This window comes from Anabrus simplex, chromosome 2 (genome assembly GCF_040414725.1).
Source record: "Anabrus simplex isolate iqAnaSimp1 chromosome 2, ASM4041472v1, whole genome shotgun sequence".
Taxonomy (NCBI): Eukaryota; Metazoa; Arthropoda; class Insecta; order Orthoptera; family Tettigoniidae; genus Anabrus; species Anabrus simplex.
Genome location: NC_090266.1, coordinates 598911526 through 598931138, shown reverse-complemented (window position 1 = coordinate 598931138; position 19613 = coordinate 598911526). Strand labels below are relative to the sequence as shown.

At 38.1% G+C, this 19613-nt stretch overlaps 1 protein-coding gene and 1 long non-coding RNA gene across 2 annotated transcripts; both read right to left on the bottom strand.

Moving 5' to 3' along the window:
- Positions 1-502: 502 nt before the first annotated feature.
- On the bottom strand, positions 503-1181 carry LOC137498368 (uncharacterized). The gene is made up of 3 exons (XM_068225820.1): positions 1096-1181; positions 805-994; positions 503-713 (listed from the first exon to the last, which is right to left on the bottom strand). The coding sequence occupies exons 1-3, from the start codon at positions 1116-1118 to the stop codon at positions 507-509; spliced, it is 420 nt and encodes a 139-aa protein (XP_068081921.1). The 5' UTR covers positions 1119-1181; the 3' UTR covers positions 503-506.
- A 13982-nt stretch (positions 1182-15163) lies between these two features.
- LOC136864243 (uncharacterized) lies at positions 15164-19248 on the bottom strand. Its single transcript, XR_010859288.2, has 2 exons — positions 19000-19248; positions 15164-15435 (listed from the first exon to the last, which is right to left on the bottom strand). It is a non-coding gene; the product is annotated as an uncharacterized lncRNA (long non-coding RNA).
- Positions 19249-19613: the final 365 nt, after the last annotated feature.

Sequence of the window (19613 nt, the reverse complement as noted above, 5' to 3'; positions counted from 1 at the left end):
TCCTATCTCTTCTATCCTCTTTGTCGCCATAAGACCTATCTGTGTTGGTGCGACGTAAAGCAAATTGATTTATATTTAATATGTGGGCTACTTATTGTGTACACAGGTATTTTTATATGTAATTCTCTCTATATATATACAGTATACGTGAGTTGTGACTTTCAGAGAACTGTGGAAAACCATTAGATAGTGTATAAAATTTAAGTTATGTCAGTATTTTAACAGGCGTACAATGTTTACATCGTGTATTGGTGACAGAGTGCTGTCTCCCTCTCTCTCTCCCCCCCTTGCCCGCTCCTCATCACATTGCGCCACAGCAGTTCTAGATAATTCCACTCCGATTGGACACTGATCCCCACCTGCACATCTATACCGCCCTGTAACTTGTAGATACACAATTCCCACAATTTTGAAATGTAACTTCGTTATATCAGAAAGGACGGGGCAATCAGAAATGTATTATTTCCCAGCAAAGTTATAACATTCTTAATCTCATGGAATGGCTCTTACAATGGTACAGCTAACTCCTCGGCTTCTCTTCTTTCTTCTTCTTCTTCTTCTTCTTCATCTTCATCTTCCTCCTCCGATTCACTGCTTCCATGATGAATGACTAGTTCCTCCACTTCAGGAAGACCTCTCACCTCATTATTGTAGAACTCGACAATCTTCTTCTCAGTGTGTTTTACTTCATTTCTCCACATCTCTGCTGTCACCTATAAGATATATTGAAGTATCACAACCTGACAAATATATTATAAACTCCACTTGCATATATCCAATAAATAACATTTCCACTTGGCCTACCTGATCAAGAGATTCTTTCCACACAGCTGTAGCTCTGTCCAATCCGTGACCAGGTCTTGAAGCCACTGTTTTGTTATAATACTGTTTTGCCACAGACCATACAAATTCGATGGCATTGAAAAATGAGTGGTATGGAGGAAGTCGTAAGACAGTATGGCCTTCACTGTGCAGCATCTCGTCAACAATGTACCTGGTTTTAAAGAAACAGAGAAATATTGTTATGCATACATGAAAGTCAAATACACGAGTGTAAACAACATTATCTAAACTTATGTTTACGTGCTTCTGTACCTCTTTAAGTGACTTCGATTCATATTACACAACCTTTGCAGCTCATCTTTTGTGGCATTTTCTGGTGGAGAAACTCCATTCTGCCTTAACCATGACTGTAAATTAAAGGAAAAATAAAAATTAATTTCTGTAACATCATTAAACATCATTCAGTAGAAGGAAATATTCAATTAAGTATAATTACCACTAATTGATCCTTCCTCCATTTCGTTGTTGGTTGATGCTCAACAAGCTTACAGTGATATGGTGCATTATCCATTACAATAACACAGGGTCCTATATTTCTTAATCCTACGATTAATTGCGTCTTCACCCACATCTGAAATTTCTCGCTGTTCATAGCACCATGGTAATCCTGATTTCTCTTCAAGTTTGTAGCAAATATCAAATCAGCACCTGTAAGAATTTTAAGTTTTAGTATGAAGTTATTTGTTCTAAAAAAAGTATAGGCCTATTAATAAAAAATGTGATTTCTGTTGAATGATACAAAAAGCTGTCTGATTTTAAGTAAAACCAACTACTGTGTAGCAAAGTCACCTGATGATGAAGTCAATTAATTACTACTTACACTACTTTATCGTAACATCTCTCATGAATGTATCTCCATTAGTAGGCCTATATCTGGATTAGAAGTCCACGATCACTTGCATAAAAGATATAAGTATAAACACCCATTTCAATACCTTAGAACAAATGTAATTGCTGCGAACACTGAACCTATATCAGGCAGTAAGAAATAAGAAGCTTGGAAGGTGTTCAACAGTCAGGTATCAAGCACTGATTCAGGTGGAGATTGTCGAATGCAGAATAAACATAATAAATAGGCCTACAATACAAGTAATTTACTGATACAAATATCCAGTAATATTATATGAAAATACACTGAGTAAGTTTTGATTGAAATACCTCTCTAAGGTTAATCATTGGCCTAAAGTGAATACCTGCAAGTCTTTTTAATAACAGTGGAGAAGTCAAAATCAAAAACCACGTACAGAGCTCAATGAGCGGTAAGTTATAATGCCACTTCCGACCTAGTGCCAGTCAATTTCAATCAATCAGTCACCACTGATCTGCACTTAGGACAGAAGATGTAGTTTCAGGGATAGGCCTAGTATTTTCTTCAATAATTGCAAAGAATTTGGAAATTTATTGAACATCTCCCTTGGTAAATTATTCCAATCCCTAACTCCCTTCTTAAAAAAAAAACAAATATTTGCCCCACTTTTCATCAACTTTAGCACTGTACTGTGATCTTACCTACTTTTAAAATACCACTGAAACGTATTCGTCTACCAATGTCATTCCACACCACCTATCCACCGACAGCTTGGAATATACCACTTAGTCCAGCAACTTGTCTCCTTTCACCCAAGTCTTCCCAGCCCAAACCCGACAAAATTTTTGTAACGCTACTCTTTTGTCAGAAATCACCCACAACAAATCGTGCTTCTGTCTTTTGAACTTTTCCAATTCTCAAACCAAGTAATCCCAGTGAGGGTCTCATACACAGGAACTGTACTTAAGTTGGGGTCTTATCAGAGACTTATGTGCCCCCCCCTGCATCCGTACTACAAACCCTAAATACCCTCATAACTATGTAAAGAGAGATCACCTCACTACAATAAAATGAAGTAAAATAAATTAAGAACATACCAGGTACAAAGCCATCCTTCGTTCCAGCATGAACAATAACCAGTCTTCCTCCCTCAGACACAGGTCGACGAATTACTCCTTGAACATCATGTCCAGATTTGTGTGGTTTATTCCAGGAGTATGTGGGTGACCCTGAAAGACAAATGCACAATTGAAACCAAAGACACCTGATGAAGATAAATTATTCCAAGATTTTTTAAATATAAAATGTAATATATAACATATATATTCACCATTCATAAAAATCCAAGTCTCATCCAAGAAAACAACAGGTTTTGGTTTCTCACTGTCCTTATTACGCATGTATTCCCTCAGAAAACAAGATCTCTTAAAACAAATGTCTTCATTTTCTCTAACATACGCATAGGGATCACCTTTACTCCACACAAACCCAATGGCCTTCAAAATTCTTCTTAATGATGTTTCGGAGCCCTTGTACAAATAAGTGTCATAATTTGCTTTCATGTGGTCGAAAACCTTTCTTACAGTTACGACTTCTCCTGTGGGAAGAAAAAAGAGAGTTACAAGGGACTCAAAAGAGCTGTATGACAATACATGCACAAAACATTTCTGGGAGCTTATCTCACCTGCGTGCCAATTTCTATAAATAATGTTGCAATAGATTCCTTATGAAGTCACCTTACCTTTATGTAATTTATCATAAATAAACCTTGCTATCGCTTCCTTAGAAAAACTGTCTATGCCGGTCACTGGATGTTCACGCTTTCGGCGTTTACCTGGTGTAGAAAATTCAACTCCCTTCTTGAAATTTCCTATTACTTTTCGGACTAAACCGAAACTACACTGTAAGAATACACACACAGAAATATATTACATACACATATACCATAAGTCAACATGAATACACAAAGGTTAAGTCTACGAACCGTATCGAAGTCGACACAAGACATGGTACCGGTATAGGCCTAGGCCTACATGATCAGGTTAGGTTAGGTTAGGTTCAGAATGAAATACTGCTCCTTTTCAACTGATTGTCATTATGCCAGAAACTTATCATAGAAACAAGATAAAAACGAACACTTACCCCAGTTAATAATGAAACTCTTGCCATTAGCTTCGTATCACTACGACTGATACCTTCTTCGTCGTCTTCCTGTTTCAATTGCTCGTAGCAATGTACAAGCATTTCTTGACCTGAAGCTTGTAAAGGACGTAACCTTGGTTTCCTTTTCGGAGGAGTTTTTGCAGATTTTTCTTCCTTCTTAGACATCCCAATCGAATTCTGTTCGTATAAGTATGGGACGAAATAGGAACGTAATTAATAAAATGATGTGCTCATCATTTCACACAAACTATGTTATTAAATGCATTATCCGAACATGCCACAATTCTACTTACCTGGTATTAGCCAAATAGATTTACAATCCCACAGAAAAAGAAAATATGCTTTAAATATTCTCGCAAATGTATCGCTAGTGACTTTAGAGGCAATGCGGTGGCAACACACAATTCACGCTAGAACAGTGACTGAACGTTGCCAACGTGCCAGATTAACGGTAACAGTAAGACGTCGTATCGGCAAGTAGGGTCCCTAAACTGTATGGTTACCGACACTGAAAAAGACCCAACAGCAAGAAAAGTCACTATAAACCAATACCTTAATATTACAGGGGAGAAAGGGTAAGGTTGCACCCTTAGTGTACGTCCTTACACGGAGAGGACTATAAAGCCAGTGATCCCCATCCCAGGTGTCAACACACCTCCCGTAAAGTGAGCCCACTGTAGCAGAACGGGTGGAGTCAAGGTACAAAGTCGATGACCAATGGGGTAAAGATGTAAAGGAGAGGCCGTACAATCCCTGGCAATACCCCAGTTAGAGTATGGTTCCAGTGTACGGGACAAACGCCAGGACTACTTCACACGGGAACTGGAAAATGTCCAAAGGAAAGCAGCCCGAATTCTTCTCGGTGATTGCCGGCAAAGGAGTAATGTTAGGAAAATGTTGCAAACGTTGGGGTGGGAAGACATGGGAGTAGGGAGACGAAATGCTCGACTATGTCGTATGTTCCGAAGTGTCAGTGGAGAGATGGCATGGAATGACTAGAGTATATGGATAAGTTTGAGTGGAGCGTTTAAAAGTAGGAAAGATCATAATCTATATATATATATAAAAGAACATGTCCTGACTGACTGACTGACTGACTGACTGACTGACTGACTGACTGACTGACTGACTGACTGACTGACTGACTGACTGACTGACTGACTGACTGACTGACTGACTGACTGACTGACTGACTGATTCATCATCGCCGAGCAAAAACTACTGGACATAATGAAAATGAAATTTTGAGGATTCATTCATAGTACAAGAGAGGATTTTAGGATATTCCGTCGCTGAAGGGGTGGAAAGGGGGGTGAAAGTTTAAAATGAGTGTATCTATATCTCAAAACTTTAAAAGTTTACACATGTAAAAATTGGTATTTGGAATCTCCTTTAAAAATAAGGAAACACGTATTTTTTTGTTTTCGAAAAATCCAAATAGGAGGGGTGAAAAAGAGTGAAAAAGGCGTTGAATGTCATTAATGAGGATACTTATATCTCAGAAACTGAAGATAATACAGACCTGAAAATTGGTGTTCGGGATCTCCTTTAAAAATAAAGAAATACGATATTTTTGTTTTTGGAAAATCCAATTAATGGAAGTGCGAAAAGTGGGGTGAATTTTTAAAATGAGTGTATCCATATGTCAAAACTTAAAAGTTAACAGATGTAAAAATTGGCATTTGAAATCTTCTTTAAAATAAGGAAACACGTATATTTTGTTTTCGGAAAATCACAATAGGAGAGGTGAAAAAGGGTGAAAAACGGGTTGAATGCCTTTATGAGGATACTACCGGGCTGAGTGGCTCAGGCGGTTAAGGCGCTGGCCTTCTGACCCCAACTTGGCAGGTTCGATCCTGGCTCAGCCCGGTGGTATTTGAAGGTGCTCAAATATGTCAGCCTCGTGTCGGTAGATTAACTGGCACGTAAAAGAACTCCTGCGGGACTAAATTCCGGCACCTCGGCGTCTCCGAAAACCGTAAAAGAGTAGTTAGTGGAACGTAAAACAAATAACATTTAAAAATTTAAAAACATTATTATTATTAATGAGGATACTTAAATTTCTGAAATTGAAGATATTACAGACCTAAAAATTCGTATTTGCAATCTCCTTTAAAAATAATGAAACACGATTTTTTTTGAAAATCCAATTAATGGAAGGGTGAAAAGGGGGGTCAAATTTTAAAATAAGTGTATCTATATCTCAAAACTTTAAAAGTTTGCACATGTAAAAATTGGTATTTAGAATCTCCTTTAAAAATAAAGAAACACGTATTTCTTTGTTTTCGAAAAATCCCAATAGGAGTGAAAAGGGGTGAATAACGGGTTGAATGCCTTCAATGAGGGTACTTATATCTCAGAAACTGAATATATTGCTGACCTGAAAATTGGTATTTGGGATCTCCTTTAACAATAAAGAAACGCGTATTTTTTGTTTTTGGAAAATCCAATTAATGGGGGGATGAAAAGGGGTGAATGTATAAAATGAGTATATCTACACCTCAAAACGTTTAAAGTTTACAGATGTAAAAAGTGGCATTTAGAATCCTCTTTAAAAGTAAAGAAACAGGTATTTTTTGTTTTCGGAAAATCCCAATAGGAGTAGTGAAAAAGGGATTGAATGCCTTAAATGAGGATACTTATATTTTAGAAACAGAAGATATTACAGTCCTGAGAAATGGTATTTGGGATCACTTTTGAAAATAAAGAAATATGTATTTTTTGTTTTCGGAAATCCACCTAAAGTGGAGGGACGGGGAATTGATAAATTAGTTGAATTTTTTGTATGAGGATACTGTTATCTCAAAAAACAAAGGTTTTGCAGACGTGAAAACTGGTATTTGGAATATGCTTTAAAACTATAGAAACGCGTATTCTCAGAAAGTCTAATAAAGGGGGGAGGTGAAACAATTGAAAAATTAATTGAATTAATTGTATGAGGATATTTACATCTAAAAATTAAAGTTGTTACAGACATGAAAATTTGTATTTCGTTCTCCTTTAAAAACAAAGAAAAAAGCGTTTTTTTGTTGAAATCATCTTGGGTGCGGGGGTGAAAAGGAGCTGAATTCCTTTTATGAGGACACATATCTCGAAAACTAAAGATGTTAGAGTCGTGATAATTGGTATTTGGAAGATCCTTTACTATTAAAGAAACAGGTATTTTTGCCGGAAAATTCACTCAAGGGAGGAGGGAGTGTGAAAGGACGTAAACAAAAGTGATTTCTTTTTATGGGGATACTTGTATCTCAGAACTGAAGGTAACAGACGTGAACATTGGTATTTGGAGTCTCCTTAAAACATAAAGAAACACGCCTTCTTTTTCGGGGGGGTGGGGGTAAATTAAATTAACGGCGGTGGGGTGAAAAATGCGTTGAGAGCAATTGATTTTACTGATCATAATGTACTTATTCTGATCATAAACTGATCATTTTTAATCTTTCCTGAGTTCGTTTTCAAGAGCCTTCTTTTCCTTTGGAGAACATAAAGTTAGATTACAATAGATTCTCCTGGCATATACATAAAAATTTAAACACATTTGAAATAAACGATAGGAATGATATTGACCGTGCAACCGTTCACCTCTATAATAAGGTCAATAATGCAGGGAAGTATATCATTCGTGTCGCCAGAAATCTCGCGCAATTGCCTACGCGCGACGATGGTGCTGGTCATATTCTCAGCAATGACAATGGCAGCAGATGTAATTTACCGCCAAGTAGCGGACTTGCATCTTGCTCTGAGGTCCAGAACATCAATAATAATAATAATAATAATAATAATAATAATAATAATAATAATAATAATAATAATAATAATAATAATAATAATAATAATAATGTTCTGTACCGTCGTCCAAATGTGCGGACCGCGCTAGAAACGGGTCCTGGCCGGGTAGTGACTACGAATGCAGTCCGGCCGCGGGTTCAGTACCGCCAAGGCACCCAAGACGACACCACGCCGTATCTCCTCAAGGATTTGAACCATATTAAAAATGCTTATAGGAAAAGATGGCAAAGATTTAGGGATCCAGCTGGCCGAGTGGGATACCTGGAATTAGCCCGCCAAGAACGAAATCGATTGCTGGAAAGAGAGATTGAAAAATGGGTGGAACTTTGCCGTAATCTCTCAGAAAACTAATCAGATCACGAATTTTGGCGGATTCTCTCAGAAAACGAGTCACATCGCGAATTTCGGCGGATTATATATAACACGTTAAGCATTAAATTATAAATTTCATTCCAATACCGTAGCGAAGCACGGGAATCTTGCTAGTCTGTATATATAAAATAACATGTCCTGACTGACTGACAGACTGATTGACGGATTCATCATCACCGAGCCAAAAATACTGGACGAAAAATGAAATTTTGAGGATACATTTATATTAGAGTGTAGGTGCTCACTAAGGAACGATTTTGGGTATTCCTTCGCGAAAGGGTGAAAATGAGGGAGAAATTTTAAATGAGGATATCTATATCTCAAAAACTTAAAAGTTTACATCTATATCTCAAAAACTTAAAAGTTTACAGACGTAAAAATTGGTGTTTGGAATCTAATAGAAAAATAAAGAAAAACGTGTTTTTGTTTTCGCAAAATTCCATTAAGGGGGTGAAGAAAGGGGAAAAACTGTATATGTTACGGACATGAAAATTGGTATTTGGAATCTCCTTTAATAATGAAGAAACATGTACTTTTTGTTTTTTAAAAATCCAATGAATAGGGGGTGAACGGTAGTGACAAACTGGGTGGAATTTTAAAATATATATCTAGGCTTACAATATATTTCAGACACTTAACATGTTACAGAGTTGAAAACTGGTACTTGGAATCTCCTGTAAAAGTATAGAAACATAGATAATTTGTTTTCTGAACATCCACTTAAGGGAAACTGAAAAAAGGGGGTGAATTTTTAAAATGGGCATATCTACAGAACGTCTCAAAAACTTAACATGTTAAAGATGTGAAAATTGGCATTTTTAATATTTTAAAAATAATGAAACATGTATTTTTTTCGGAAGAAACCACGTAAGGGGGGATAAAAAGGACTGAAAAGGGGGTTGATTTATTTATTAGGATAATGATATCTCAAAAACTGCAGATGTTACACACGTGAACGTTGGTATTTGGAGTCTTTTTTAAAAAATAAAGAAATACGCAGTTCTTTTTCTCGGAACATCCGCTTAAAGGGGGCGAAGGAATTGAAAAATGAGTTGAATTCTTTGTATGAGGGAACATATATCTAAAAATCTAAAGATATTACTGACGTTAAAACAGGTAGGTTTAATAATCATTTAAAAATAAAGAATCACGCATTTTGGGGGAAACCAATATGGGAGGTGGGGAGTTAAATTATTTTTGTGAAGATAAATATATCTCAAAACTTAAGATGTTAGAGTCGTAATAAATAGTATTTGGAAGATCCGTTATAAATAAAGAAACAGGTATTTTTGTTTTCGGAAAAATCACTGAAAAGGGAATGAGAAAGGAAGTGAAAACCATTGAATTCTTTTATGAAGAAACTTATTTCTCAAGGCGGGAGAATTTTTAAAATTATTTATTGGTATATCTACAGTATATCTCAAGAACTTAACATTTTAGAGACAAGAAACTTGGTAGTTGAAAAGTCCTTTAAAAATACAGGAACAGACGGGAAAATTGATATTTGGAATTTCCTTTAAAAATAAAGGAACACTTCATTTTTTTTGGAAAATCGACGGTAAGAGTGTGGGGTTGAAAATAAGTAGATAAGGAATTGAAATATGTTTATAAGGATAATTTATCTTTAAAACTGAAGCTGCTACAGACGTGAAAGTTGGTATTTTCAATTACCTTTCAAAAGAAACACCTATTTTTGGTTTTTGGAAAGTCCACTTAAGGTGGGAGAGGCGGGGAAAGAAGTCAAGAAGGAGAATCTGAATTATGAGTATACATTTATCTCAAAAACGGAAGGGGTTACAGACGTACGGACATGAAAACTGGTATTTGGAATATCCTTTAGAAATAATGAAACACGTATTTTTTTGTTCTCGGAAAATCCAATTACGGGCTGAAAAGTATTGGAAAAGCGGGAGAATTTTTAAAATAAGTACCGTTGAATCTACATTATATGTCAAAAACTTAACATTTTAGAGACAAGAAACTTGGTATTTGGAAAGTCCTTTAAAAATACAGGAACATGTACCTTTTTGTTTTCGGAGAACGCGCTTAACGGGGAGTGAAAAGAAGTGAAAAATAGTTGAATTATTTTTATGAGGATATTTATATCTTAAGAACTGAAGAAGTTATACGCGTGAAAATTGGTATTGGGAATCTCCTTTAAAAATAAGGAAACACGTATTTTTGTGAGGGATGAAGGTAACGGGCGGGGTTGGGGTGAAAATGAATTGTATTCTTTTTATGAGGATACTTGGATCTCAAAAACTAAAGATGTTACATACGCGAAAATTGGTATTTGGAATCTCCTTTAAAAATAAAGAAAACGCACATTTTTTAGTGTGGAGGGGATGGTGATCAAATTAACGGGCGAGGGTGGGGGCGGCTGAAGAAGGAGTTGAATTCCTTTTAAGAGGATACCGGTACTTACATCTCAAAAACGGAAGATGTTAGAGACATGAAAATTTGTATTTGGAATCTTCTTTCATAGTTAAGAAATACCTGCTGGGCTGAGTGGCTCAGGCGGTTGAGGCGCTGGCTTTCTGACCCCAACGTTGCAGGTTCGATCCTGGCTAAGTCCGGTGGTATTTGAAGGTGCTCAAATACGTCAGCCTCGTGTCGGTAGATTTATTGGCACGTAAAAGAACTCCCGCCGGACTAAATTCCGGCACCTCGGCGTCTCCGAAAACCGAAAAGTAGTTAGTGGAACATAAAGTAAATTATTAAAGAAATACCTATTCTTTTGTCTTTGGAAAAAACACTTACTTGGGGGAGGGCGTGAATGAATTGAAACATTAGTTGATTTCTTTGTATGAGGATACTTATATATCAAAACTAACGAAGTTACAGACGTGAAAATTTGTATTTGGAATCACCTCTAAAAACGAACAAACACGTTTTATTTTGGAAAATCTACTTAAGGGGATTTAAAAAATGTAAAGGAGTTGAACTCCGTGCATGAGGATACTTATATCTCAAAAACTGAAGGTGTAACAGACGTACAGACATGAAAACTGGTATTTGGAATCTCCTTTAAAAATAATGAACCACGTTTGTTTTTGCTTTCAGTAAATCCATTTAAGGGGCTTAAATGAATTGAAAAATCGGGTGAATTTTTAAAATTATTATCGGTATATCTACAGAATATGTCAAGAACTTAACATGTTAGAGTCATGAAACTTGGTAGTTGGATAGTCCTTTAAAATACAGAAACGGGTAAGTTTTTGTTTTCGGAAAAGGCGCTTAACGGGGGTGAAAGGAAGTTGAAAAGTGAGTGGAATTACTTTTTATAAGGATGCATATATCTCAAAAAATGAAAATGTTACAGACATTGAAACTGGTATTTGGAATCTCCTTTAAAAATAAAGAAACGTGTATTTTTTCGACTTGAGACAAGACTGTTTCTCACATGAACATTTTTATGCCGCATGGTGCTCTTAGCCCCAAAAGGCAATACCTCAAACGTGATTAATGGACTAATGAATCAGTGTGACTTGAGCAAACGTGGAGGATGCCTCGCAGACGTATGCGAGAATTGTACCGTCAAATGAGTGAGTTTGTAAGATAGCACATTATTGGCATGTGAGAACGTGATGCACCCATCTGGAAAATTGCTACTCGTGTAGGACGAAGTGAAACGAGTGTGTACAGAATGGTTCGCAGAAGGCCGTAGAATACGACGAGATGGGTCTAATAATAATAATAATAATAATAATAATAATAATAATAATAATAATAATAATAATAATAATAATAATAATAATAATGTTATTTGCTTTACGTCCCACTAACTACTCTTTTACGGTTTTCGGAGACGCCGAGGTGCCGGAATTTAGTCCCGCAGGAGTTCTTTTACGTGCCAGTAAATCTACCGACACGAGGCTGACGTATTTGAGCACCTTCAAATACTACCGGACTGAGCCAGGATCGAACCTGCCAAGTAGGGGTCAGAAGGCCAGCGCTTCAACCGTCTGAGCCACTCAGCCCGGCAGATGGGTCTGGTCGCACCACCCAGACCACCCGCGAGAAGATCAACACCTCATCCGAATGGAATTGCAGGACAGATCTGCGTCTTCCTCGTCTTCGGGGCAACAGTGAAACAGCGTAACGCATCGTACACAATCAGCAGTGACATTCCGTCACCCTTTATTACGGTTTGTGTTATCGTCGCGTCGTCCACTCCTCCATCTACCTTTAACTAATGTTCATAAACATGCTAGATTGCAATGCTGTATGGAACGACGTCACCAGGGACAGGAATGGTAACAGATAGTGTTTACGGACGAATCCAGGTTCTGTTTGTTTGAAAATGTTTTCAGACGAATCCAGGCTCTGTTTGTTTGAAAATGTTGGCCGGATTTTGGTTCGCCGCAGATAAGGGAATAGGCATCACATTGACTGCATTCGCACAAGACATACGGCGGCAACTCAGGGCCTTATGATGTGGGGTGCTATTGCGTACAACCACAAATCACAGTTGGTGCATGTTCAGGGCACTGTGACCCGTTTGACCTACGTAAATGACATCCTGTGACCCCTTTCTGCTCGACACCCAAGACGCCATATTTCAGCAGGACCATGTTCGACCAAGAACAGGTGCCTTCTTGTTGTCACAGAATGTCACACTGTTGCCCTGGCCCGCCCGATCCCTGGAATTGTCGCCAACCGAAAATGTGTTGGATACGGTGAAATGACGGGTGCGGTGCTGTGACACAATGCCAACCACCAAAGACGAACTGTGGAACCAGGTGAATGCAGCATGGATGGCTATACCCCAGGACGCCATTCGCGGCTTATAAGCGTCGATGCCATCACGCACGGAACAAGTTAACAGTGCCCATGGAGGACACCGTGCCTACTGGGCAACAGGACACCATTCCGAACATAGATGACCGAAATGGCAGTCGTTTCTGCAGAACATACTAATGAACATGTCCTGTGAATATGAACTTCCTATATGTAGTCTTTCAAGGTGTTCTGCTTTTTATGAACATGAGTGTATTTAAGAAAAGACTAGGTAAGCAATTGATTGGGAATGTGTCACCATGGCGAGAGACCTACACGCAGATTGATTGATTGATTGATTGATTGATTGATTTATTGATTTACTTCGTGTGTATATGTGTGTGTGTGTGTGCACTTATTGGCTCATCCTGAAATAAATTAGAGCGATAAAACAGACTGTGTTTTTTTCTGCTAGGGGCTTTACGTCGCACCGAGACAGATAGGTCTTATGGCGACGATGGGATAGGAAAGGCCTAGGAGTTGGAAGGAAGCGGCCGTGGCCTTAATTAAGGTACAAGCCCAGCATTTGCCTGGTGTGAAAATTGGAAACCACGGAAAACCATTTTCAGGGCTGCCGATAGTGGGATTCGAACCTACTATCTCCCGGGTGCAAGCTCACAGCCGCGCGCCTCTACGCGCACGGCCAACTCGCGCGGTAGACTGTGTTTTACTCGTAACAATAGTTTCTTCTTACTTTTCACAAGCAACCGTATATGGCAACTGGATGGATTGATAAATGTGTTGACCGACTGGAAAGAAATATTTTTTTCAGAATACAAGGAGTATTTCTTGATGGCTTGCTGGGATTTTCCTTAAGAATTGTTCGTTAGAGCTAACACGTTAGTTTAAAGATATTTGTTTAACCCTGGTGTATTTGCTGTCTCTTATCTCTCACTCCCAAAATAGGGCTGTTTTACTGATTAGGGCGATGGAAATCGTTCAATAAACAGCTAGCCTGCCAACCTAATAGGAAATATAATAAGGATGCAAATTAAGTAATGGTAACCTTCTCTTTTCAGTGCTGCTTCTCGCCTTGAAAGGTATAAAATAGGCCTACAATCTGACGTGAGCAACACTAGTTAACGGCGTATCCAAGTTCAAACAGTGGATTCCATGAGATCTTCGTAGTTAAACAACATTGGACGTGCTTAGCGGTTGGATGCGTAGCCCACCTGATGTCGGATAGAGAAGGGGCGATGTGGAACTATTCACCCCATCGAAAGTAAACTCTGTCTCAGAATATGTGATCATGGACCCCTGGCCTAGCTGGGTACTTGGTATTTAATCGTTTACGAAGTGTCATCCCGGACTCCGGCCGGATCCTCTCTCTTCTTGTCCATGATCTGTTTCTTATCCTGTTGCACCATTAGCAGTTTTGTAAAGTCGATAGTTTATTTTCGTCTCTCTAGATCTTTCTTCATGTGGTTTGGCGTCTTTCCTTTTTTCCAGTAACCCGTTGTCTTACCTCGAAGCAAGCAAATCAACCCATTTGCATTCTTGAAGCGTTATCTATTATTTTTTACAGAAAATAATGACCTACTATTAAGGCGAAGACCAGTTTCCGTAATGTCAAGGGCAGATTATTCTGTGTGACCTATACGGAGAAACGAAACCTCAATAATGTTTACAAAAATATAAAAATTCTGTTTATATACTTACTAAGACAACCGGTTAGACAATCTGATGTTGAACAGTCGTATGCAGCAATATATCAAACAAATTTTCATCTTCCTTGGTGAATTAGTTATCTATTAACATTTTGAACATAGTATTTCTTAGCCATGTTCATTATTCAAACCCCAATAATTACCTCACAGAATGAATAAACATTTTCTAAATTACCTCTAATTTCCATTACCATCTCGAAAAAAGTGAAATTTTGTTTTGATTACATTATTTACCATCCTGCCACAATAATTTTAGTTGAGTTGTTTATTTGCTTAATAATCAATACTAGACGAAAGAATATCACAGATTATTTGATTCATCATTTAATACGTATACGATTCATACCTTTTACAATTCATCAACCTAGCTTCAATGCCTGGTATTCCAAGAAGAGGGGTCAATGTTGACTGGAGATGACAGAGGGAAGAAGAAAATATATAATAAATGTCAGAGGGAGTGGTGACAAGGAAATGGGACATTCTAACATAATGAACTCTTCATATCCATTCAGATTAGTTGGATTTATGTAACTAGCTGAAACACATCTGATCATTCGTGCGAAAGAATGCCATAAAACTGAGGGATGTTTCGGTCAGTGCATGATCTCTTGTAGTGGTAAATTACATATGGGACACTTTCTTCTTCCAGCTAAAGGTAGAAGTTTTCTTTTCTTTTCTCTTGATATTTTTACGTTAATCAGACAATTATGTTTACAAATAAAAATAGCCATTCTTGTGAAAGTATTTTATAAAAAAAGTGCTTTAATAAATTAATGGTTAGCGGTGTTTGGTTATAAATAAGTAATATTTGTACAACTGGAAATTAATTTTCCGTAGTTCCTGGGAGAACTCCAGGATCGATTGCATCATTTGTGCATTGCAGAATACGATCGGACGTACGGCGCCGACAGATATAATATCACAGTAGGGAGTAAACAGCAAGGAGCGTCGGAGGAACTATCGCATCAGGGGAGGCGTCGTATGGATTTGATGGGGCCGACACGCAGAATCAACCTGTAAGCAAAAGAAATGGAACTTTTGTTATTAAACATTCAAAGTACAATGATATCTGAAGGAACCATTTAAACACGCCCATGTATACAAATAATAGTCCAATGTGAGCAATATTAACATGTTTTAAATTGTAGGAAAAAATACTTTTGTCCATCAACAATCCATCAATTGACCTTCTTCTAAAAATAAGAAATTGACCTTATCTCGACGTATCGTTAAAGAGGATAGATTGTAATTGCATATAGATGATGATGCTTGTTGTTTAAAGGGGCCTAACATCGAAGGTCATCGGCCCATTGTAATTACATATTATAGATGTTATCATTAAATAACCTTTTCATAGTGTACATTTTTTAAAAACAGAGTATATAAAAATGAAAATCCACAGCCTGTTTCCAGTCATTCGGCCGGGTTAGGAATGGAATGAATGATTGATCCGACTAGCTTGTGTCGGAAGTCGTCGGGCAAGCAGATCCCACGCATACTGGTATTCTTTCGTGTTATAATTGTGTAGTGCGGGAAATATTTCAGAAATTTATAATAATAATAATAATAATAATAATAATAATAATAATAGAAATAAAAATGATTAGCTCAGACGCTTGAGGCGCTGGCCTTCTGACCTCAATTTGGCAGGTTCAATCCTGGCTCAGTCCGGTTGTATTTGAATGTGCTCATGTACGCAAGCCTCGTGTCGGTATATTTACTGGCACGTTAAAGAACACCTGCGGGACTAAATTCCGGCACCTCGGCGTCTCCGTAAACCGTAAAAGCAGTTAGTTGGACTTAAAGCCAAAAACATTAATAATAATAATAATAATAATAATAATAATAATAATAATAACATATATCTGCTGTCACTTTAGCTACAGATTAACTTACGGGACATCAGACAAAAAGAATTCTCTCAAGGGGATTCCTTGACATAATGGCGGTACCTCGTATTAAAGCGCTATTGAATATCAAATGACTGAGCCAGAATATGGTCTCGCATCTTTGAACTCAGAAGGCAAGAACATAAGCGCGTTACACATTACTTATAACCAGGACAAGGTTACATCATTTTACTATCACAGTTCAATAAACACTTATTCACTCCCATATTAATGTTGCAATAAAGGTCATATTCTCACGAATTTCATGTGAACCTGTTAGAATGATACAACAACCACCTTATTAACCTTACCTAATAGTAATATTAGTCAAATATATCCATATATGATAGCTTTCTTAATTTAATTACCCGTATACTCTTCCAGTTATTTTAATTCAATAGGAAGTAAGAAAGGACCTTTTTTAAAGCTAAGATACCCATGTTAAAATTCCAAAGTTTACACAGGCATTTGTTTTACAATGATTTTTGACGTAAAATAGTGAGAATTTCTAAATGTTCGAGTACAGCCACCGTACTCCTTGATTTAAAATTTTTACACCAGGCCAGTAACTCAACAGCACCTTATAGTGCAACTATGGTGGTGACCTCCCACTTTAATGTTCAAATATACCCTAGTGATAGTTGCAGGAATTAATGTAGACCCATTATAAAAATGGTCATAAATTTCTTTAGCTACAAGTTCACTGGACTTATGCCCAGCTCCTTAGCTTGATGGTCAACTTAGTGACCTTCGTTTGAGAAGGCACTGGATTCAGTTCCCAGCTGGGTCGGAGATTATAAACTTAGATGCTTAATTCCCTCGTCACGCGGATAGGGTGTTCGTATATTTCCCAAAATCCCTTCATTTCACACACCACACAACACTATCCTCCACCGCACTACATATGGTAACATACTAGTTTCACCGGGCGAGTTGGCCGTGCGCGTAGAGGCGTGCGGCTGTGAGCTTGCATCCGGGAGATAGTAGGTTCGAATCCCACTATCGGCAGCCCTGAAGATGGTTTTCCGTGGTTTCCCATTTTCACACCAGGCAAATGCTGGGGCTGTACCTTAATTAAGGCCACAGCCGCTTCCTTCCAACTCCTAAGCCTTTCCCATCCCATCGTCGCCATAAGACCTATCTGTGTCGGTGCGACGTAAAGCCCCTAGCAAAAAAAAAAAAAGACATACTAGTTTCTATAAATTTGAACTAATCGAGATGACTGTGAATAGACATGATGCTGTTGACTTGCAGTCGAACATGCAGACGAAGGCACAACTGAAAAATTTACACAGTTGGAGGACATCCTCTAAAAATGTATCCTATGTACAGTTACTCAAGGAAAGAACGAACGCATTGTATTGTAAGTTCCTCGCATTTAATATTTTATCAGACTTTTTTTTGCCTGACTGACTGATCCAGACGGTTGAGGCGCTGGCCTTCTGACCCCAACTTGGCAGGTTCGATCCTGGCTCAGTCCAGTGGTATTTGAATGTGCTCAAATACGTCAGCCTCGTGTCGGTAGATTTACTGGCACGAAAAAGAAATCCCACGGAAATAAACTCCGGCACCTCAGCGTCTCCGAAAACCGCAAAAGTAGTTAGTGGGACGTAAAGCCAACAATAATATTATTATAGATTTAATTCCAATCGTTATCAAAGTATAATTTGCCTCCCATATAGATGCAAAACACTGAGAAATGTGAACCTGTAAGGAAATTATGCAATATTCGCTCATTTCCTTTCTGAGCGACTGTACAGACTGTATATGTTCCAAGTGCGTTCGTTACCAGGCAGTGAGAAAGCGATTTAACGACATTACGATACGTAATATACGAAAGCGACTGGTTGAGTAATATTGTCTCATGTCTTGACCTAGAGCTAAGAAATCGAATCCCATCCTATCCCAGCTGGTCGACATACTGCAAGTCAGAAATATTTTTGGTCTAAAATTATGGAACACTAAGTTCTATCAAGACCATAATTACCGGAATAATTTACATTTTATTATCATTCTCTCTTTCTTAATCCGTTTACCCACCAGGGTTGGTTTTTCCCTCGGATTCAGCGCGGGATCCCACCTCTACCGCCTCAAGAGCAGTGTCTAGAAGCATGGGACTTTGGTTCGGGCCTTAAGTTAGGTACCATCCCAGAATTTGCCTAGAGGAAATGTCGGAAACCGCAGAAAACCACTTCGAAAATGGCTGAGGTGGGAATCGAAACCCCATCTGCTCAGTTGACCTCCTGCGGCTGAGTGGACCACGCTCCAGCCCTCGTACCACTTTTCAAACTTTGTGGCAGAGCCAGGAATCAAACCCGGGTCTCGGGGGGTGGCAGCTAATCACGCTAAACACTACACCACAGAGGCGAACATTATTATTATTATTATTATTATTATTATTATTATTATTATTATTACTATTGAATGCAAGAGAAAAGCTATTGACAAAATATTAATATTTTGGCCCAAGTGGAATATTTTGTTAACAAACGATAGGAAAATTTAACAAAAATTAACACCACACAATATATTTAGGTACGTAATCCCTCATTGAATAGGAAGAGTGAAATTCAGAAATTCATTTTTGCCGATGTTTCAAAAGAACCCTTCTACCTGTAACATAACTCAGTGTTTACCACACTCTAATAAAGAAAGAAAATTATCTGCATATCGACAGATTTAAAAATACCTTCATTTGCGGTGTGGCTTGCAGGGAGCGCTGTTTCGCCATGTTACAAAGGTGGCGAGTGGTGTTCCTACACGCCGTCAAGGTGTGAGTAGCTGCTTGTCCCACGAACATCTTCCTCTGTGGTCGTTGTTGGTGATAATGCGTCTCTCGGTTGACTTCTGGCCTTTATACAACCGGCTCACTCGAGAACTGGTAATGGTCTCAGTGACAACAGGCGACCTTCGGTCATCCATCTCGTCATACCGTGCGCTCACTGATCACGTGGTAGGAACAGCTGGGAATACTGTATTTGAAATTGTAAACATTACATGGCGCAAATAAATAAATGGCACAAGTCTGCCCAATTTACACCGTACATGATGAAGCATTCTTCCACTCTGTTATGTTCTAACGGATACTATAGGGAACATGATAACACAACTCGCAATATCTGATATGACAATAGTGTAGTATTAGGTGTTTCAATGACACTGCAGTTTCAGTTATGTGGAAGAAAACAGATCTGATATTAGGTAAAGTGAGTGGCAGTCTGTATCTTAGCTGATTAGTACTGCAAACAAGGAACTACTTACTGCACGTCAATAGAGACCTATCAAACACCACGGAAACCTCCC